Source organism: Sus scrofa, chromosome 8, assembly GCF_054392235.1.
Source record: "Sus scrofa isolate SSC_HxYL_T2T_F1_AM1 chromosome 8, Sscrofa_HxYL_maternal_Yorkshire_Landrace_v2.0, whole genome shotgun sequence".
NCBI lineage: Eukaryota > Metazoa > Chordata > Mammalia > Artiodactyla > Suidae > Sus > Sus scrofa.
This window is the reverse complement of record NC_139390.1, coordinates 52,915,984-52,938,225: the sequence shown is the minus strand read 5'-3', so window position 1 is coordinate 52,938,225 and position 22,242 is coordinate 52,915,984. Positions and strand designations below refer to the sequence as shown.

At 42.5% G+C, this 22,242-nt stretch overlaps 2 protein-coding genes across 2 annotated transcripts in view; one reads left to right on the top strand and one right to left on the bottom strand.

Moving 5' to 3' along the window:
* TMA16 (translation machinery associated 16 homolog) overlaps window positions 1-1,208 on the bottom strand; it is a 28,113-nt gene extending 26,905 nt beyond the window's left edge. The window contains exon 1 of the mRNA XM_003129012.5: window positions 1,115-1,208. Within this exon, the coding sequence (XP_003129060.1) occupies window positions 1,115-1,117 (3 nt within the window). The 5' untranslated portion in view covers window positions 1,118-1,208. The remainder of the gene's footprint in view (window positions 1-1,114) is intronic.
* Window positions 1,209-15,909: 14,701 nt separating this feature from the next.
* TKTL2 (transketolase like 2) lies at window positions 15,910-18,066 on the top strand. Its single transcript, XM_013978706.3, is given in 2 exon segments — window positions 15,910-17,170; window positions 17,173-18,066. Coding segments are annotated over 2 exon segments (1,866 nt in total). The 5' UTR covers window positions 15,910-16,053; the 3' UTR covers window positions 17,922-18,066.
* The last annotated feature ends 4,176 nt before the right edge of the window (window positions 18,067-22,242 follow it).

Sequence of the window (22,242 nt, the reverse complement as noted above, 5' to 3'; positions counted from 1 at the left end):
AGACAGGAAATATGCCAATGAGAACAGATTCATACTGCTTTCTAGACTTATGACAAGGCAATATATTCCTACTACACAGCTTGACAGAGGTAAAGTTCTGATGGTCAAGGACAACTACAATCATATGCCAGTCAACTCCCCAATCACTCACACATAACTGCATTATTAAATGTTCCACTCTGAAAAGGAAAGAAAACTACAAAGAGCTGGCAATTGCACACACTAATAAGTACAGAGCCTGAACTTACACAAACGTGTATACTCCAAAGAAAAAACAGCTTCAGGCAGACATGAAGATAAAAATACGATGAAAAAGAGGAAAAAAAAAAAAAAAAAAGAGAGAGAGAGAGAGAGGAAAACACTGAGATCATAACTTTTTACCAGATTATAAACTTTTTATTTTATGTGCAACTAATTTAAAACTGAGAAATTATAATCCATGTTCCTAATCCAGAATTGTTTTTAAACACAAAATGAAAAGAGCAAGAAATAGCAGTTTTGGAATAAGTGAGTTACATCCAACCCAGGCGGGGAGGATGAAGACCAACAGGCAGATTTTGTATATTGTACACCTCTAAGGGGCTCCCAGAGGGTACAGGTACAAGCACCACACAGAGGGTTTCCGAAGCAGCTAGGTTTCCTTTTGTTCTGGTTTCTGAAGGCGCCAGAAGCAAGTGGAGGTTCCCTGGCCAGGGATCGAACCCGAGCCACAGCAGTCACAACAATGCATCCTTAACCCGCTGCGTCCCAGGGAGCTCCTGGGAGGTTTTGTCTTAGCAAGAATAATGGATAACGTACCTCCCGGCGTACCTGACCTTTACACGTACACGTGCGGCAGAAGCGCTCTTGCACCCACTCCTCCTGATTTAACAGTAACCAAGTGTCCGTACGGGGGCAAGGAGGGGCACCCAGGCCCGACGCCCCCTATGTCAACGCCGCCCAGGACCCCGCCGCATTCCTACCCTGTGGCCGTCCCACGGGGGCGATGGGGCCCGGCCCAGCACCCGGCCCGGGGGGGGGCAGCACTCTTATTCCCTCCCCGCAGCACTCTATTCCCGCCCCGCAAACAGCTGCCTGTCGCCCACCGCAGCCTCCGGGGACCGGCGGTACCCACCATGGCGACGTCCTCGCGGGCTGGCCTCGGACTCCGCGCGCCGGCACCTTCCCTCCCCGAGCGGCGGTCGCTTATCAGGCGACTCGCGCAGAACACTCGTGGGGCGGAAGAAGCCTCCTGGCCGACCGGAAGGGGGAGGACGAGCACGCTCCCCTAAAGCGTCCCTGGAAACTAGGCCGGGGCTTTGTGGGCCGGAGATGCACGTGGTGGGCCAGCGGGGCTGACGCGCTCTGGCCCCTCTTTTTGACCCGCAGAAGTCGCTCAGCAGTCCAGGGCTCCTCCCCGCCCAGCCCTTCAGTGTCCGGCTCAGGCCGTGTGGCTTTTACCGTGAATAAAGGTACCGGGAAGGGATCCCTGGACGGGGTGTTCACTGAGAGGCTGCCCGCTGTGCGCCGGGGCGAGGCAGCGGAGACCGGGTGAGGCCGCAGCCCCTGGGTCGCTCGGCCGCAGCTAGGATGTGGCGAGGCCTGAGCGCTCAGTCGAAGGTGGGTTTCTAGCTGCACCAAAGTCTGGAAAACCCGCCGGAGGGGCGGGGAAGCCTTTTCTGACAGTAGGAACTGTGTCAGACACGCATGATTCTTCAGGGCCAGCAGTATTCTTAACCTGGCTGGTGGTTACTTAATTTCTGTAATTTCTTTAAAAATTCTGTAATTTTTCTTAGTGCGTGACATTGTGATTTATCCACCTTTGTGCTTGTAGGCTATACTTCTTAGCAAGAAGTATGCAAAAAAATTTTTAAGCACAAATTTATTACACCATTGTTCTTGAATCCAGTATTACTGTTGAGGAGTCTCATGTTGGTCTAATTTTTGTTCCTTTGGGATGGTTTACTTTTTTGTGTGGAATCTTTTCATAGTTTTTCTTTGCTTTTCTGCAGTTTTACTGTAGTGTGTCTAAGTATTAGTATTTTCTTAAGTGTCCTGGTACCCTATGGCCCCTCAGTTCCCCATGGGGATTTCTCTTATCTGGATTTTGATAATTCTATTCTCCCAACCTTTTAGCATATCATGTATCACTTGTTTTCTAAAATAATTTCTTGTCATTTTGTTACCTTTTTCTTCTTCAACTCTTTTGAATACATGTTATACTCATTTAAAATATATTGGCTCATCCATTTCAATAAATCTACTTAGGGTGGCATGTGCTGTTCACATTTATTTATTTTATTCTATTCTATTTTATTTTATCTTTTTCAGTTGCATCAGTGGCATATGGCAGTTCTCAGGCCAAGGATTGAATGTGAGCCACAGCTGTGGCAACACCAGGTCATTAGTCCACTGCACCACACTCCTGCTTTAATTCATTTTAACTTTCTCTTTGAGGAGTATTTTCCTGGAACCTCAGGATCACATTTCACTGGGGAGTCAGTTCTCTTGCCCTGCACTGTGTACTGAGGAAGTTCTGAAAGTCACATCCTCAACTGTGTCCTCTTTGGACAGTTGGAGAACAAGGAGGGTCAAACCTCAAGGAGAGGCATCAGGGCCCAGAGGACCTGTGCTGACAGGGGATCAGGAGGCACCTGTCACCCTGCACCTGTCTTCATCGTTTCCTTACTTAGCTGGCTTCTGTCTCCTTTGCCAGTGCCTCACACTCCTGGGAGGCCAGGGGTCTCCCCATTCCTAAGTGAGGTAAGGGAGGCAAGAGCTGAGTTACAGCTTCTCCAGACCCTCCCAGGCCACGGCCTCCCATGTCCCTCACCAGCTCCCATCTTTCCCCCCAGGGCACAGTTGTCATCTCACTTATAACAGCCAGTTCCTTCCAGTGTCTGTCACTTCTCAGGGTTGATTGGATGACCTTGAGCTACTTTACCATTTTATCCTACTTGCCAAGAATCCTGATTACATTAATAAAAGTAGCCTTTTGTCATATAGGATGTAAATTGGTTAGTCATTTTTCTTCTGACCTGTCTGTGACAATTTTTTGCTGGGGAGAAACTAATAAAATGTGTTTCAATAGGGAGCTAGTTGTTACACAGATGAACTAAAGGTGGCCCCTACAAAATTGCATCTTCTTTTCTTCCTCACAGCAGGCAGGACCCAATAACTCAAAAACCTGATTGGCTCCCAAATCCAGTTGTTTGAAATTCAGCTCCAAAGATCAGATGTTTAGCCAGCTGAGTCCCCCTGCTTTCCTGCCCAGGGAAACCTCACCCAAAACCTGCTAGCCACGGGGAAGACCGACCCTGCACTGTAAAAGCCCCTAAGCCACCGCAGCTCTTCATCATTCTCTGCCCCCAGGGTCTCCCCCCCAGACTCTCTCTCTCCCTGCCTTTGGAAGGTGGAGGTGTCAGGGCTGCCTTTCCACCCCTGCACGTCTGTGTGGGCCCTCCCAATGACACTGCTTGTGCGCTAATGCCACCTGGTGGCCACATCCGCTAGTTTGGTACAAAGGCTGTTATTTTGCTGCCGTTTTAATTTTTTTTGGCCAGGTTGTGCGGAAGTTCCCAGGCAAGGCATCAAACCCTTGTCACAGCAATGACAATGCCAGATCCTTAATCAACTGAGCCATCAGGGAGCTCCTGCTGCTATTTTAAAAACTGATTCAAATCCGTGTGTAGAAATGTAGACATGTTAGGTAAAAAAAGGGAGTGTTAAGACAGTTTGCATAGTAAGTCCCACTTAGAACAAAAGGAGGAAAGAAGACAGCATGGAAAATAGCAGGAAGGATAAATGGTTAATTTAACAGCATTGAGGTGGGGAGCAGGAGGGAAATAACTCACTCTGTTTTTAAGCTGAATTTGATGATTAAAGTGGTCAAAGACTGTGGTGTCACTAGAGATGTGTTAATGCAAGCAAAGGCATAAAGGCTGGTGACCAAGCTCGAGGTGTAAGTGTGCAAGTCCTAGACTGTAACAATTCAGAATGTGACTTAATTGGGAAACAGGATCCTTGCAGATGTAACTAGTTTAGATGAGGTCATTACTGGGGAAGGTTAGGCCCCTAATCCAGGAGTACTAGTGCCCTGATGAAAAGAAGAAATATGAAAAGAATGAAATAATGGCATTTGCCAGTAACATGGACGCATCTAGAAATTCTCACACTAAGTGAAGTAAGTTGGAGAGAGACAAATACCATATGATATCACATATATGTGGAATCTAAAATATGGCACAGGAGTTCCCATCGTGGCTCAGTGGTTAACGAACCCGAGTAGTAACCATGAGGTTGCAGGTTCAATCCCCTGCCTTGCTCAGTGGGTTAAGGATCTGGCGTTGCCGTGAGCTGTGGTGTAGGTCGCAGACATGGCTCGGATCCTGAGTTACTGTGGCTGTGGCGTAGGCCGGCGGCTGCAGCTCTGATTCAACCCCTAGCCTGGGAACCTCTGTGTGCTACAGGTGTAGCCCTAAAAACACACACAAAAACAAAATAAAATAAAATAAAATGTGGCACAAATGAACCCATCTACAAAATAGAAACAGACTCACACAAAGAACAGACTTATGGTTGCCAAGGGAGCAGAGGGATGGATGGGAAATTTGGGTTGGTAGATGCAAACCGTTACATTTAGAATGGATAAGCAATGAGGTCCTACTGTACAGCACAGGGAACTCTATCCACTGTCTCAGGATAGAACACGATGGAAGATAGTATGAGACAAAGAATGTACATATATATATATATATATGACTGGGTCACTATGCTGTACAGCAGAAATTGGCACAATATTGTAAATCAACTATACTTTAATGAAATTTTTTTTTAAAAAGAATAGAGTTCCTGTCATGGCTCAGGGATAACAAACCTGACTAGTATTGATGAGGATGCAGATTTCATCCCTGGCCCTGCTAAGTGGGTTAAGGATCCGGCATTGCTGTGAGTGTAGGTCGAAGAGGTAGCTCGGATCAGCAGTCTGGCATTGCTGTGGCTGTGGCATAGGCCGGCAGCTGTAGCTCCAATTCAACCCCCTAGCCTGGGAAACTCCATGTGCCACAGGTGCTTCCCCAAAAGGAAAAAAAATTTAAAAATAAAAAAATAAAAAAGGAAAGAAAGAAATGATGGAGAGAGGGGGGAAGAAAGAAGGGAGAAATCTGGACATTCCATGCATGAAGGAGACACCATGTAAATATTAATGACCATAAGACATGTTATGGTTTTAACTGCTTCCCCCAAATATGTCCTGGAGTCCTAACCCCTACCTCAGAGTGTGGTGTCGTTTGAAGATAGCCTTTCAGAAGTAATCAGATTAAAGTAGGTCATTAAGATGGGCCCTAAGGCAGCAAAACTTGTGTCGTTATGCAAAGGGGAGATTTGGACTCAGACACCTACGGAGGGAGGGGGCCATGGAGAAGACAGCCACCTGCAAATCCAGGACAGGGGCTGGGGTGGACACCCATCCTCATGGCCTCAGAAGGACGATCTGGTGGACACCATGATCTTGCATCTCCAGCCATCAGGGCTGTGAGACAACATATTACTGTTGTGTTAGCCCCCATCCACACCCCCAGTGAGTGGTCCTTTGTTACAGCAGATCTACTTCTCTCTCCACTTCTTGTTCTCAATCTTGTCAAAATTCTACTTGCTCACATTAATGTTCAGAATTATATTTTTTATGGAGTTAACAAGACACAGAAATCCCTAGGTAAGTCTTTTAGAAAAAAATTTGGTGGAATTAAAGTTCATTTATAATATGTTAATTTCTACTGTATAGTAAAGTGATTGATTCGGTTACACATATATATATATATTCTTTTTCGTTTTCTTTTCCATTATGGTTTATCATAGGATATTGAATATTGTTCCCTGTACTATACAGTAGGACCTTGTTGACTATATATTTTATATATAGTAGTGTGTATATATTAATCCTAAACTCCCAATCTATCCCTCCCCCATGGCAACCACAAGTCTGTTCTTTATGTCTGTGAGTCTGCTTATGTTTCGTTGATATGTTGATTTGTGTCATGTTTTATATTCCACACGTAAGTGATCTCATATAGTATTTGTTTTTCTCTGCCTGACTTACTTCCCTTAGTATGAGAATCTCACTGGGTCCATCCATCTGGTTTTTATTATCCAAGTTCTGCAAAGCTTTGCCTTCCCCACCTCCATTTTATTTGTCCTAACACTATCCAAAGAATTTTCCCAAATACTGCCATGATCAAGACCTTCAGAGGATAAAGACCTTTTCATTTCACTTCACCCTCAGCCCAAAAGCAAGAGATCAAAACAAAACTCAGAAATATCATACCAGGCTCTGTTTCAAGGCCTTTGCAAGATCTGGCTTCCTGCCTTCCCCTCATTGCCCTCAGCCTGAATCTTCCCTTCCTGTTAGATTAGAAATTCTCTTTTTCTGCTTTCATAGCTTTGCTTTGACTTCTCATAATACTGACACTAATCAAAATCATGGCCATCCTACAAAACCTAGGTCCAAGATGACCTCTTCAGTGATGCCCTCCCTGGTTACTGGCTGAGAGTGGTGTTTGCCTCACTGCCCTGCTGTCATGCTTAGCATCAAGGGGCATTTGCTGTAATCACCAGTGCTCTCCCTGATAAAGCTCAGTATCTGGATGGCAAGAACCATCTTTATTGCATTTGTAGAGCACTATGTAAGCCTTGAGTCCATCAAGTATGCAATAAAGAAATGAATAAATTATCACTATTTAATAAAAAATTTGCTCTGATTTTTAAGCATATGAAAAATGGTTCTGAAGATGAACTATTTTGAACTTGAAAACACTGTAAGAGTGTTGCAAGATGATATACAGAACCAGAAGGTAAATATTAAAATCCTATGCAGTGGAAATTATGAACTACCAGTATTAGTTCCTCCTTTTGTCTTAATTTTATGAGCCCTGACCCTAAATTTTAACAGAGCAATGGGCATGCTGCTACATTTCCCAGTCTCCCGTAATATTGGGTGTGACCAGACAAGTAAGTCTCACCAGTGGAATATGAGATGTGAAATTTACGATTTCTGGGTCACCTCCTGAACAATAAGTGGATGATGTCCCTTCCGTCATTTTTATTCCTTCTAGAAGACAGGATAGGATTTCCCACTGTGGTTCAGTGGTAATGTAGCTGAAAATGTACTCCCTGTACACTGGCGCCAGTTAAGTCTCGGAGACAGATTTTGAGGGAGAGAACAGCTTTATTGCTTTACCAGGCATGGGAGGACACAGCAGGCTGGTGCCTCAAAACTATGTCCTGGAATTCCTGTTGTGGCTCAGTGGTTGGTGAATCTGACTGGGAACCATGAGGTTGTAGGTTTGAACCCTGGCCTTGCTCAGTGGGTTAAGGATCCCACGTTGCCGTGTGGGTTGCAGACGCGGCTCAGATCCCGTGTTGCTGTGGCTGTGGCATGTGCGGGTGGCTACAGCTCCGATTTGCCCCCTAGCCTGTGAACGTCCATATGCCGTGGCAGCGGCCCAACAAATGGCAAAAAGATGAAAAAAAAAAAAACAAAAAACTATGTCCTGACTTGAGAGGGGAGAGCAAGGGGTTTTATAGGTTTAGCTCGGAAGACAGGTTATTGATTAAGGTGTCTGCATTATTCTTCATCCATAGATCATTTCAGAGTAGGCAAATCCAGCCTCAGTCTGGTGATGGTTTCTGGTTATCTTCAGGGTTATTGTTCCTTGACCTTCACTCTGGAATGAAAATTGCTTACAGGGAAGGGGTGGTAGGGAGTGTTTCAATTACCAAAGAAAACACTAGGTGCAGTAGAACTCCAACTGGAAATTAGCCATTAGTAAAAGAAAGCAATTAAGCAAGGAAGAGCTCATTCGTGGAAAGGCAGACACTAGGTAAGATGTAACTCTAACTAGAAAGTAAAAACTAGTAATTAGTGGACCAAGTCCGGGCATAACATGATGGAGACTGTTGTAACTAGTTTTTAGCTGTAACAACATTTCCTAGTCATGAACTCTTGAGTTAGCCTTTTGAGACTGAGGGAGGCATGGGAGGCTAAAGGAAAGGCCTATTCCTTCTGAACACAAAGATTTAGGGTCTGGTACATGGTTTCAGTAACGAACCCAACAAGTGTCCATAAGGATGTGGATTTGATCCCTGACCTCACTCTGGGTGAAGGATCTCGCGTTGCTGTGACTGTGGTGTAGGCCAGCAGCTACAGCTCCAATTTGATCCCTAGCCTGGGAACTTATATTTGCAGTAGGTGTGGCCCTAACAAGCCAAAAAAAAAAAAAAAAAAAAAGGATAGATTCCAGCTTCAACTTTGCAGATGAGGCCACACTTGAGGAACCAGAGGGCAACAAGACAGAAAGACCCTGTTGAGCAGAACTTCCTGGCAAGTCTGGACCTTTCATTATCTTCTGACCATTCACATTAAGAAGAAATGAACTTAAACCTTGCTTGAACCACTTCCATTTTTCCCTTTGGGGAAGGAGGGTCATTTTGTTATCACAGCCCTCTAACCTGAAAATTATGCTATAGTACAGTAATAAAAATTGAACATTTATCCTGAACATTATTCTGAAGATAACCTGCCTCAAGCATCATTCTCAATAGCTATTTTGATTGATTTGATTGAATTTCAATAGAGAATAGCCAGTGTTTATAATGATGACCATTAGTTACCAAAGAAAAGATTAAAGTTTCACATCCCCTTTAGAAGAAGAAAGGCGGGTATTTGATGTGTCTTAGAGAAGCTAATTTAAGATCATTCAAATGCACAATTTTTGTGCTTCACAGAGCAGTATTAAATCTCTCTAGAAAATTCAACTAACTATAAAAATGAGGGTTTTTTTTTTAATAGTTCTTAGCAATTAAGATTTCATTATACTGTACTTTGGGGGACTTATTTTTAAATGACACCAAAAAGGTTAGCAATAAGTGATGTAGTAAAGACCCCCAAACCCCAACGTCTTCTGGGTTCAGAGTGGTAATGGAAGTGTGTGAACAACAGTTGAGAATGGTATGGGATGTAGCTCAGAGAGAATATGCCCCCTGTGAAGTGTTAAGGTAACAAAACATTTCAAAATGTTTTGAGGCCATAACAGAGTAACTAGAATGGGACTTACCCTCTAGCCATAAACAACTACAAAACTAGATGCACTACACCAAGCAAGCAACAGTGGTCATGCACTGGAAAACAGCACAAGACTGGGATTCCCTAAAGAAGAAAAATAAGGCGTGCCATGCCATCTTCTTGATGTCCTTCCTGGAAGTGCTTTGCAGAGAGCATTGCAGGAAGGGTTGTCTCACATTGAGCAGGGTAGTCTCCTGGAGGCCTCTGCTAGGCCAGGCAGAGGACAACTTGGAGATAGTAAATGAAACAGTCCCCAGAGCTCCTAGAGCTGACCGACAGGATTGAATCTTCACCGGCCAGCGTGGAGGGTACTTGTTGGACACCCAGGACCTACCATGGAGACCCTGAAGAGATTATGCTTTTGTATTAATGCCGGAATGAAGCATACTTTCAATCCCACCTTAACAAACTTAAAAAATTTTAAAGCATCAAGCTGTCGGCTGCAATGAAGGCCAATGCTCTCATTGGGCTTTTAACAAAATAAAATAGAGCAAATTTAATTTAACAAAATAAAAAACAGAGCACTCCCAAATGATGTCCATCATTTAATTAAAACAAACAAACAGAAAAAGACCAGCTATTTCAAAAAACAGAACAATGTAACTATTGTCAGGAGAGAAATCAGTCAGTGGAAGCAGACTTCACTGCAAAGGAAACCATTAAACAAAAGAAAAGAACATACACAATGGGAGAAAATTTTTGCAAATGATGCAATTGATAATGAGCTTAATCTCCAAAAATAAAAACAACTCATACAACTCAACAACAACAATAACAAAAACCCAAATGAAAAATGGGCAGTAGATCCAAATAGACATTTTTCCAAAGAAGACATACAGATGGCCAGTGGGCACATGAAAAAATGCTCAACATCACTAATTATTAAAGAAATGCAAATCAAAACTACAATGAAGAACCACACATGAGTAAAAATGGCCATCATTAATAAGTCTACAAATAACAAATGCTGGAGAGGGTGTGGAGAAAAGGGAACCCTTCTTCACTGTTGGTGGGAATGTAAATTGGTGCAGCCACTATGGAAAAGAGCATGGAGGTTCCTAAGAAAACTAAATATAGAACTACCATATGATCCAGCAATCCCACTCCTGGGAATATATTCAGTCAAAACTGCAATTCAAAAAGCTATGTGCACCCCTATGTTCACAGCAGTACTATTCAAAATAGCCAAGACATAGTGGAAAAACCTAAATGTCCATTGACAGATGAAAGATTATGAAGATGCAGTACATATACACAATGGAATACTACTCAGCCATAAAAAAAGAAATGATATAATGGCATTTACCATAACATCGATGCAACTAGAGAGTCTCATTTCAAGTGAAGTAAGTCAGAAAGACAAATACCATATGATGTCACTTATACGTGGAATTGAAAATATGGCACAAATGAACCTATCTACAAAACAGAAACAGACTTGCAGACACAGAGAGCAGATTTGTGATTGCTGGGGAGGGGGGAGGGAGTGAGATGAATGGGGAGTTTGGGATTGGTAGATGCAAACTATGACATTTAGAATGGATAAGAAATGAGGCCCTATATAGCACAGGGAACTATATCTAGACTCTCAGGATAGAATATGATGGAAGATAATAAGAGAAAAAGAATGTGTGTGTGTGTGTATATATGTATATATATATATATGTATATAGATGTGTATATATATATATACACACACACATATATATATACATATATATATAACTGGGTCACTTTGCTGTACAGCAAAAGTTGGCTCAGCATTATAAATCAACTATACTTTAATAAAAATATTTTTTAAAAAGAAATAATGGACTTAGCAGGGAAGCACTTTATTTCCTCCCACGAGGTTTACTGAGATATAATGAATATACTAGTGTATAAGTTTGAGGTTTAAAAATGTCATGATTTGATACACATATATATTGCAAAATGATTACCACAGTAAGTTAGTTAACATATTCATCACCTCACATAGTTACAGTTTGTTTGTGTGTGGTAAGAACTTTTGAAACCTCTTAGCAACTTTCAAACATATGATACTGAGTATTGAACTGTAGTTACCATGCTGTGCCTTGCATTCCCAGGACTTATTCATCTGAGAAGCACATTAAGAGGTAGGCCTTCCTTCCTTAATATGTTATGTTACTGTCTACCCTTCTCCTCCATAGAACACTAAGGACTCCATAAACTATGGAAAAAATAGGACCATCAGTAATAGCATCAGCCATAAATTTCAAAGCAGTAAAGTAGAACACACAGCACATTTCTTCCTGCTAGGAACATGCTTCCCTACACAAGAATGTTATCCTCGCTTGTTCCACACTCAGCCCTCTGGACTAACCAAATTCAAACAAGGAAGAAAAAGGATGAATTCATAATTTGTGTCTTTATTTTATAACATTCCATTTAACAAAACTCAACAATTCAGGTAAGAGATAAGTGAAACTTCTGGGCACCCAATCTAAATATAACTCACCCTCGCATAGTAGAAATGTGTATTTCCATAAATTGGTACAGACCTCCTGAGTAAGGTGGTGTGCTTTGTTTCTTCAGAAATTGCTACTATTTATGTTTCCCTCCAAAGCTACTTATATTAGTCATATTAGTAGGTTTCATTTTCATTTCAAGTACACATTACAGTAAATAATTTCTCATAGTATAAAAAACAATTATAGTGAAAAATTTAACATAAAACAAAATACTTATTTATTTATAACTGATTTTAAATTGGGGTAAAGATTGGCAGCTGAGATATAGTTTTTCCCCCAACAAAATTTTCAAACCCCCCTCCCCAGCACCCAAGGCATGAGGAATTTGGGGCCAGGGGTGGAACCCAAGCCACAGCAGTGACCCAAGTCACAGCAATGATAACATCAGATCCTGAAGCCACTGAGAGACATGGGAACTCCCAGTTTTTTCAATATCTTTCGGTTTTGAATACCTTTAGGTTTCCAGTTTGTCACAATCTCTTGCAATCCTCTCACATTAAAGCCTACATTAATTTACCCACATTAACTCCCTAATACAGTAAGTGCTTGAGGTCACCAATCTGTGCTTTAGGTGGATAAGCAAAAATTAATGAATGAAAAATTTCTTCCTGTTTACAGAAATCTTTTGACTGCCTTCTAAAATAACTTCTAAAAGGAGTAATGGACATTTCTCTAAGACAGCTAAATTTTCGGCATGTTGGCTAAAAATTTGCGGCTGGCTGGCCTTTTGTCAACAATAGCCTCTTCTAAATGGGAAAAATAGAATATGGTATCATGCCTTTGATTTATTTGACGAAGTTTCACAGCCACACTGTGTGATTTGCATTATCAATCTATGCATACTTTATACTTATTTGGTTATTTTCAATTGCTTACTTAAAAATTATATTTAAAAGACCAGGAGTTCCTGTCGTGGCTCGGCGGAAACAAACCTTACTAGCATCCATGAGGACGAGAGTTCGATCCCTGGCCTCGCTCAGTGGATAAAGGATCCGGCGTTGGCTGTGGCTGTGGTGTAGGCCGGCAGCCAAAGCTCTCATTTGTCCCTTAACCTGGGAACCTCCAAATGCTGCGGGTTCGGCCCTAAAAAGACCAAAACAAACAAAAAAAAGACTACAGTGTCTACGAGAAATATTAATAATTTATATATGAATTTCCATTTCTCCCTTTAAAAAAACTCAGAACAATTTATAATATTTTACAGATAATTTACAAAACATTCTTTTCTATGTAGTCAAAAAAGTCCACACGGTCTCACAGAATAAGAGGGAAATCCACATTCAGTATCGAGGGTGTTAAATTTCCAAGACTTGACATTTTTTTTTTAACAACTTGACCTTTACTAATGTTAAGAACTTTCTCTTTAACACTTGGGAGATAGTTGTGCAATACTTTAAATGAATGGAAGAATTTGGGAACTTTAAAAGAAATGTTGAGTAGTCCTTATTTCTCCCTTCTCCCCCCATTTTTGGTAAACACAGCCTCATAGACCATTTTATACTACTATGTTTATCAGAGCTCTTGTCAGCCAAAATAACTGAGTTAGCCACATTTATATTAACTGCTTTACTTTCAGCCCCTAGTAGTTTGATATTATGATGCTGGGAATATTTTTTTTTCTCTAATTTCCATCTTTACTCCCAGTCCTAGTCTAGTATATTTCTATTTTCTCTTCCTATATTTGTCTTAAAAGATAAGCAAGCATTAATTTGCAAAGGGAATGCAGAGTAATACAAGATGAGCTTCTAAGGATTTTTGCAAATCCAACATTCCTTTGGCAAGTCTTAAAGTCTTGTCAGCGTCATACCATTATGGTTTTTTCTAATACATAGTCTTAAAAATAAAAATGGTAGAATTAATTTAAGTAGTAAATAAGTTAAAAAAAATTTTTTTTTCCTGAGATACAATGTAAGAGATATACGAAGAGAGCAAGACCCCATGAGTTAGTTGTTTACAACCCTATTGAACATTGAAATCATCTGGAGAGTTTTAAAAATTACTGACACCTAGATCCATTACCCAGAAATTCTGATTTAACTGTTTTGGACTGCCTGGACATGAGTTTTATTTTTTTAACTCCTCTGATGATTCTAAACTACAACCAAGGTTGAGAACCACTGATCTGGGTCTATCTGCAGATTATTGGTTCTTAATTTTGATTAAACATTAGAATCATCAAGTAATAATCTGTATCAAGGCTGCTGAGAACAAAGAGCTTTATTTAGGGGTCTTAGGAACTGCAATTCTGGAGTTAGAGGTTGGGGTAAAACTAAAAGAATACTCAGGGGAAAGAAAGAGTTGGGGCTCAAAAAGGCAAAAGCCACAAGGTTGTTAAAGTTGTCTGGAACGAATCATGACTGGCCCTCCTTCAAGGAAAGGATATTTGTCCTTAAGGATAGGCTAGAAGAGTTATTTAGGGTAAGAGTCCAAGAAGATGAGTTTCTGGAACATTGGGCAGATATTCTGGATGCCTGAGTTAAGATAGTAAATGGGCAAAAGTTCAGATTCCATCTGAAATCACTTCCTCAGTGGCCTGGGGCCTCCATTTTAGAGCTCTCTTAGCAAAGCCAAATCCATTTGATTTTCATTCTACAGAATCTGCATTAAAGCTATAGCCTCCCAGACTCTAGTCATAGATTAAAATTCAGTTTGTTTGGGGTGAAGCTTAGGCATTTTTGCTTGTTTTTTTATTTCCAGTGTGATGATTGTAAGTTGATCCAGTGTGAAGTCAATGATGCTAAGCACCACTGCTCAAGAATCAAGTTCTTTAACACAGCAGCATGGGAGAGGACATAGCATTGTCATTGTGTTTTAGGTTTTTTTTTTTTTTTTTTTTTTTTGGTCTTTTTGTCTTTTCTAGGGCCGCTCCCTCGGCATATGGAGATTCCCAGGCTAGGGGTCCAATCGGAGCTGTAGCTGCCAGCCTACGCCAGAGCCACAGCAACTTGGGGGTCCAAGCCATGTCTGCAACCTACACCACAGCTCATGGCAATGCCAGATCCTTAACGACTGAGCAAGGCCAGGGATCAAACCCAAAACCTCATGGTTCCTAGTCTGATTCATTAACCACTGAGCCACAATGGCAACTCCTGTTTTAGGTTTTTTTTATTTTTGGCTTTTTTTTTAGGGCTGCACCCAAGGCATATGGAAGTTCCCAGGCTAGGGGTCAAATCCTAGATGCAACTGCGGACCTACAGCACAGCCACAGCAACGCGGGATCTGAGCTGTGTCTGCAACCTACACCACAGCTCAGGGCAATGTCAGATCCTTAACCCACTGAGTAAGGCCAGGGATCGAAACCACATCCTCATGGCTCTTAGTTGGGTTTGTTTCCCCTAAGCCACAATGAGAACTCCCAGGTTTGTTTGTTTGTTTGTTTGTTTGTTTGTTTCTTTTTTTTTTTTGTCTTTTTTTGTCCTTTTTAGGGTGCACTTGCGGCATATGGAGGTTCCCAGGCTAGGGGTCTAATCCGACCTGTTGCTGCCGGCCTACACTAGAGCCACAGCAACACCAGATCTGAGTGGAGTCTGCAACCTACACTACAGCTCAAGGCAACGCTGGATCTTTAACCCACTGCGCAAGGCCAGGCATCAACCTTGCAACCTCATGGTTCCTAGTCGGATTCGTTTCTGCTGCGCCACATTGGGAACTCCCCAGTTTTCTTTTTATAATAATCTATAACCCCTGCTTGCTAGAAGTGTTTAATGGCACAGGTTTAGTTTTGTAACTAAAACAAGTTAATTTTATCTAAAAATTATTAGCAGTAACAGTATTTTATGGTATATTCAAGAAATTGTGGTTCCAGATGCCCCATTCCACATGTGTAGATTTGATTTTCCCCATAACTTTTGGTCAAATTAGTCATTGTATTTCTATCTGAAATCAGAGTCAAAATCTTCAATTGCTCTGGAAAGTTTTGTTGACATAGAGTTGCCATACAGGTTGGACCAAAAGAGACTTTGGATCATTTGCATGAAAGCACTGCTGTAGAACAGTGAAGATGTCTCAGAGATTGGGTCAAGGCATGAAAAAGAAGCATGGCCGCAACTAAATTTCCTATAATACATGGAAAGAAGAATGCTTACAGCGTGAGCAAAGGTATAGAAACATTTAATTATTTTCAATAATGTTGAACATGTGGGTGACAAGATAAGTATTAAAAACCCATTCATCAGAAGGAGACCGTGGAGCAGGGCAAATACCAAAGTCAGAAGCTACCTTAGGGAGGCAGGGCCAGGGTGTTCCTCCACAGTGATGAAGCTGCAGCACTGTTTTTGGGGAGGTTGGCCAAGCTGCAACAGCACCACCCAGCTTGTTTCCTGGGAGGCGGGGCCAGTGTGCACTATCCTGTGAGGGAACCTCAGAGCTGTTTCCGGTGGAGGCGGAGCCAGGGCGTCACTGTCACGTGACAAAACTGCCGGGGCTGGAGTTGTTGGCTCAGCAGGGAACTGAGGGGCCTCTGCCATGGCCTCTGATGCCGTGCTGGACACAGCCACTGCACAGGTGCTGCAGGACGTGGCCAACCGCCTGCACATCCATTGCATCAGAGCCATATGTGCCTCTGGCTCTGGCCACCCCACTTAGTGCTGCAGTGCTGCTGAGATCATGTCGGTGCTATATTTTCACACCATGAAGTACAGACAGATGGAGCCAAGACACCCGGACAACGACAGGTTCATCCTCTCCAAGGGCCATGCGGCCCCACTCCTCTACGCCGCCTGGGTAGAGGCGGGAGGCATTAGTGAGCCTGACCTGCTGAATCTGCGGACCATTAACTGCGACTTAGAGGGACATCCCACCCCCAGACTGTCATTCGTGGATGTGGCAACCGGGTCGCTGGGCCAAGGACTGGGGGCCGCGTGCGGAATGGCTTTTACTGGCAAGTACTTGGACAGGGCCAGCTACTGGGTGTTCTGCCTCTTGGGCGATGGCGAGTCCTCAGAAGGCTCTGTCTGGGAAGCTCTGGCCTTTGCATCCCACTACAATTTGGGCAATCTGGTGGCAGTCTTTGACGTGAACCGCTTGGGGCAGAGTGGCATGGCGCCCCTTGCGCACTGCATGGATACCTATCAGAGTCGCTGTGAAGACTTTGGGTGGAATACTTACCTAGTGGACGGCCACGACTTGGAGGCCTTGTGCCTTGCGTTTTGCCAGGCAGCTCAAGTGAAGACAAAGCCCACTGCCATAATTGCGAAGACGTTCAAGGGCCGGGGGATTCCAGACGTTGAGGATGCAGAAAATTGGCATGGAAAGCCAATGCCTACAGAAAGAGCAGATGAGGTCATCAGACTAATTGAGAGTCAGATACAGACTAACAAGAATCCGATACCCAACCCACCTGCTGAAGGCTCCACTCAGATCAGCATCATCACGAATATAAAAATGACCTGTCCGCCTGGTTATAAAGTTGGCAACAAGATAGCTACTCAGCAAGCTTATAGTTTGGCTCTAATTAAACTGGGCCGTGCAAACGAAAGAGTTGTTGTCCTGGATGGTGATCCAAAGAACTCCACCTTTTCTGAGATATTCAAGAAGGAACACCCTGAGCATTTCACTGCAGAACAGAACATGGTCAGTGTGGCACTGGCTTTGCTGCCCGGGGTCGAACTATTGCTTTTGTTAGTACCTTAGCTGCCTTTCTCACAAGAGCCTTTGATCAGATCCGGATGGGAGCCATATCTCAAACCAATATCAATCTTATTGCTTCCCACTGTGGGGTGTCAGTGGGTGAATTTGGACCCCCCAAGCTGACCCTGGAAGATCTAGCTATGTTCCGAAGCGTTCCCAATTGCACGGTTTTCTACCCACGTGATGCCGTCTCCACGGAGCATGCTGTCTACCTGGCTGCCAGTTCCAAAGGAATGTGCTTCATTCGCACCAGAGGACCAGAAACTGCAGTTATTTACACCCCCCAAGAAAATTTCGAGATTGGACAGGCCAAGGTTATCCGAAGCAGTGTTAATGACAAAGTCACAGTTATTAGAGCTGGCATTACCCTGCATGAAGCCTTAGCAGCTGCAGATGCCCTTTTCCAACAAGGTATTTCTGTCCGAATCATTGACCCGTTTACCATTAAACCCCTGGACACTGCCACCATTATCTCCAGCGCAAAAGCCACAGGTGGCCGGATAATCACAGTGGAGGATCACTACCAGGAAGGTGGTCTTGGAGAAGCTGTGTGTGCAGCCGTCTCTGGGGAGCCGGACATCCACATACATCAGCTGGCAGTGTCTGGAATGCCTCAAAGTGGAAAACCTAGTGAATTGCTGGATGTGTTTGGGATCAGTGCTAGACACATCATAGCGGCTGTGAAATATAATTTAATGAACTGAAATGATTTTGTTAAAAAATCAGTCTATTGGCATTGGTCTTAAAACACTGGTATCTCTATATCACTTTCATGCTTGTTGTTAACAAGGGTATCATTTATACCTTTGTGCCTTTTTTTGTTTTTTAAATAAAGCCATTTAACAACTTTCTTCATTCCAAATTCAGAAATTCAAGTCACCTACCTTTCTCCTAAACTGTGACTATGTATACAAATGTCACTCTCATTTTTAAACCATTAAACTAAATTATATTTTAAGAAACCATAGACAAAACAACTACTTAGTACAAGTTTTCTGATAAGACTACAAATAATTGACTAGATTGGGAATCGGTGTGGAAGTCACAGTTTCTTAAGTGTGTGGTAACTTCCTGGAAGTAAAGAAAATGTGAATTTCCCTGTAAGACTTCGGTTGTCTAGGTTTTGAAGCAGGTTTGAGCTGTCACTTCCCACTATCCTCCCCGCAGCTCCCTGGGAGAACGTGTGACCTTGAAGTTGCATTGGAGTTTCCTGTGAAATCTACCCTCATCTCTGCAGCTGAGAGGCTTCAGGGCTGCAGAGAAAGCTCTTACGATGCACCCCGCTGCTTGCAGAGACTGTGCCGTTCTGTAAAGAGATGGATGCTTGACTAGTTCTAGTTTGCACACTGAACCATTTTGTGAGGTTTCAGAAATGTTTCATTTTTTTCAGTGACTAAACCAGGTTGCTCATTTGATATTCATCTGTTAAGGAAACTAGAGTCAATGTAATAAAGTATTTAAAAACCATTAGCTTTATTGGGTTTATGCTTTGTTATGTGTGACTTGGTTTCTCCCTGATTAGGAGGTAACTTCTGTCTAAACTGGAAGCAGAAAGCAGCATGGTTTTCCCAACAGTAATCCTGGGACAAGGTGGGAGCTGGAGACAAATCACTGGAGAACAATGTGTGGGCTGAAGCAGACCCCTCACTTTTCACTGTCAGTACATGGACTTTATGGCTAGAAACCTCGAGCAAAGCACCACTCAGGTAGATAAAAGACAGACCCAAGGTTCAAAACTAAATGTAAAATTTCTCTTTTTCAAATAGTTCCTTTGTTTTATTAGCTTCATTAAGTGATCTCTTTAAGTTCTTGGGAGGCATTAACCAATTTGTCTCGGAGTTGTCATTGTAGAAGTTATGGTAGAGACCAGAAATCATTAACCTGGTTATCAGAGAGGTCAGGGCCTGCTTGGGACAGTGGTAAACTGTCCTTTTTCTCTGAGATCTTCTGGCTTCTCTCTTTGAAAATTGATCATGCTTATCATTATCAAATCATGCTTAGCAATTATCAAATTTCACTGCTTATTTACTAATATTTAAAAGTTATTTTGTAAAAATAAAACAGTTGCTAAAGGATTATTGTAGAAATTTAGAAAATACAAATGTGCAAAGAAATTCACCTCATTTATCTCACCCAAAAAAGATAATAAAGATGAGAGAGGGGAGTTCCTGTTGTGGCTCAGCAGTAACAAACCTGTCTAGTATCCATTAAGGGTAAGGGTTCAATTCCTGGCCTTACTCAGTGCATTAAGGATCCGACATTGCCATGAGCTGTGGTGTAGCTCACAGATTCAGCTCAGATCCCAAGTTGCTGTGGCTGTGATGTAGGCTGACAGCTGCACCTCCAATTTGACCTCTAGCCTAGGAACTTTAATATGCCATGGGTATGGCCCTAAAAGGCAAAAAAGCAAAAAAAACAAAAACAGACAAACAAAAAACTTCATTTTGTGGCTCAGCAGTTAACAAACCCGACTAAGATCCTTGAGGTTGAGGATTCAATCCCTGGCCTCACTCATTGGGTTAAGGATCTGGCATTGCCATGAGCTGTGGTGTAGGTTTGCAGACATGGCTTGGATCCCATGTTGCTATGGTTGTGGCATAGGCTGGCAGCTGCAGCACAGGATTTGACCCCATATGCCATAAGTGCAGTCCTAAAAAACAAACAAAAAACCAAACAAAAGAGAGAGAGAGGAAATAAAATAGAGATTTTTAAAAAAGAAAAAAACACTGGCACAAAATTACTTGTCATAATTTGAGTGTGCGTACTAAGAAAGCACTTCAGCTTTTATGACTTCTAACTTGAATGTGAGGTGCAAAATCGTCTGTTTCCAACCATGTCTAAACACAACTTTAAAATGATAGTAGGTCAGGTTTGGTTTTTGGTTTTGTTTTTAATGATTAATGGAGTGTGTGTGATGACTAAGAATATTTTTTGTAGGAATGTGGGGAAGTCCTTAATCTCTCCTGTAAAAGTTCTATTCAACAGGGCATCAGTCAGTGGCGATGAGGCTCAGAGAGAAGAAATAGAGGTGAGATTTCTTATCTCGTGTCTACAATTATTCAAGTAAGATGGATTCCAAATCCAACTGCATTGTAGTGAATATTCTCTAGCTCTGAATCATTCTGGAGATCTCATAAGTGTCCATGAAAATCAGAGAGCTGTCCTGACAGATGCCGACCTTGACCACTAAAGCTTGTGAAGATGAAGTTTTGCTTTTTTAATGGCTGCGCTCATGGCATATGGAAGTTCCTGGGCCAAGCCACAGCTGTGACCTATGCCACAGCCACGGCAATACCAGATCCTTTAACCCACTGTGCCACAGAGGGAACTCCTGAAGATTCACTTTGATTTAGATGAACACCTGGCCACTGGTTTAACTCTGGTGTTCTAGTCATTGTTTTGCCTAGAAGAAGGATGCCTGGATTAAAAGAGAGCTTGGTGATGTTCCAGGGACTGCTGTAACCACGACAACTGCCTTGCTTGTGGTCCTACTCTCAAAGACTATCAAGTGGTCCTCTAGAGTGACATGGGTCACTCAGATGGTGAATGGCTCTCAGTTATTCCTTGCTTTTTCTGACTCTCAGTAATAAGTTATTTTACTTATCTGGATACATCGATGGCTCTTAAGCCACCTGGAAGTTCAACTGAGAGAAGTTCCCATTTGGGAAAATATATATATATATATATATATATATATATATATATTTTAGAAAAGTAAATGGTTTGGTGTTTCTGATGTTTAAATTATGTAACAGTGAAGTGAGCTACTGATAGAAATTTAATTATCCCCAAGTTTACTGAGCTGTGCAGGAATAACTCCCATCAGAGAGGGTCTGGTTGGGGGTATGAGAAATTTAATTATCCCCAAGTTTACTGAGCTGTGCAGGAATAACTTCCATCAGAGAGGGTCTGGTTGGGGGTATGGGGGATGAATACTGAGCTGTTTGGGTGGCCATTATTATTAAGGGAGGTCCTGGGACTTTATTGCGATGGAATGTATTGTTCTTAGAAGCTCTCTTCCCCAGCTTTCCCAAAGGAGAGGAGGAGGCAGTGAACTAAGTCCCTTCCCTGATGCTGGATGCTGAGAGAATGCTTACAGTGTTTGGGGTTGACTGGCAGAAGGCATTTCACTGCAAGATCAGATGTTGGTGGCTTGATCAGACAGCGGGCTTGCTGCCCTGACCTTAGAGATGCAGGGACAGGGGAGAGAGTGGTAAACACCAGCAGCAGGCAGAACCCATTTGCCTTCTATGTTTGTGTGACCACAAACTAAGAAAGGTTTTACATTTTTAAATGATTGAAAAATTTTTAGAAGAATAGTATTTCACGACACATGAAAGTTGTATGAAATTCAAAGATCCTTGAATAAAATGTTTCAGTAACACAACCATGCTCCTGTGGCTGCTTTGGAGCTAGCATGGCAGAATTGAGTGGTTGTGACACACATTTTATGGTCTACAAGTCCAAGAGTACTTACCATCTGGATTTTTATAGCAGACGCTTGTAAATCTTGGGATCAAGCATTGGAGCGAGATGAGGATGATGATATGACCGGTGGAGGGGATAAGGGCTGGCCTCTTGCTGTTCAGACCTCAAGGCCACCTCTGTGCTTGACTACAAGGTGTTAGTAAGATGGCAGGTGCAGGCTTGCCACAGGCCACCACATTCAGTAAAGAGGTCCTTGCATCAGAGGAGTCCCATGTGATATCTGTAGTTTAGAGATAGTAGGAAGGTGTACTGTCACCTAGGACTCCCAATGCTTAGACTCCCTATTTGCTCTGAAATCACCTGTCTGCTGGCCCCATGTTGCTGACTTTGTATCAATAAGCTGTATCAGTAAGTGCTGAACAGAGAGGCGACAATAATGTATTTGGAGAACCTCCTGGGAAGTCAAATGGAGGAAAAGTGTGAGAGAAGGGACTGTTGCCAAAACTCTGCCTCTGTCCACCAGTTCTGAATAGAAATGTTGAGACTGAGTTTTGGCAAAAGAGAAAAAAAATAGATTTATTCCTTTGCCAGGCAACA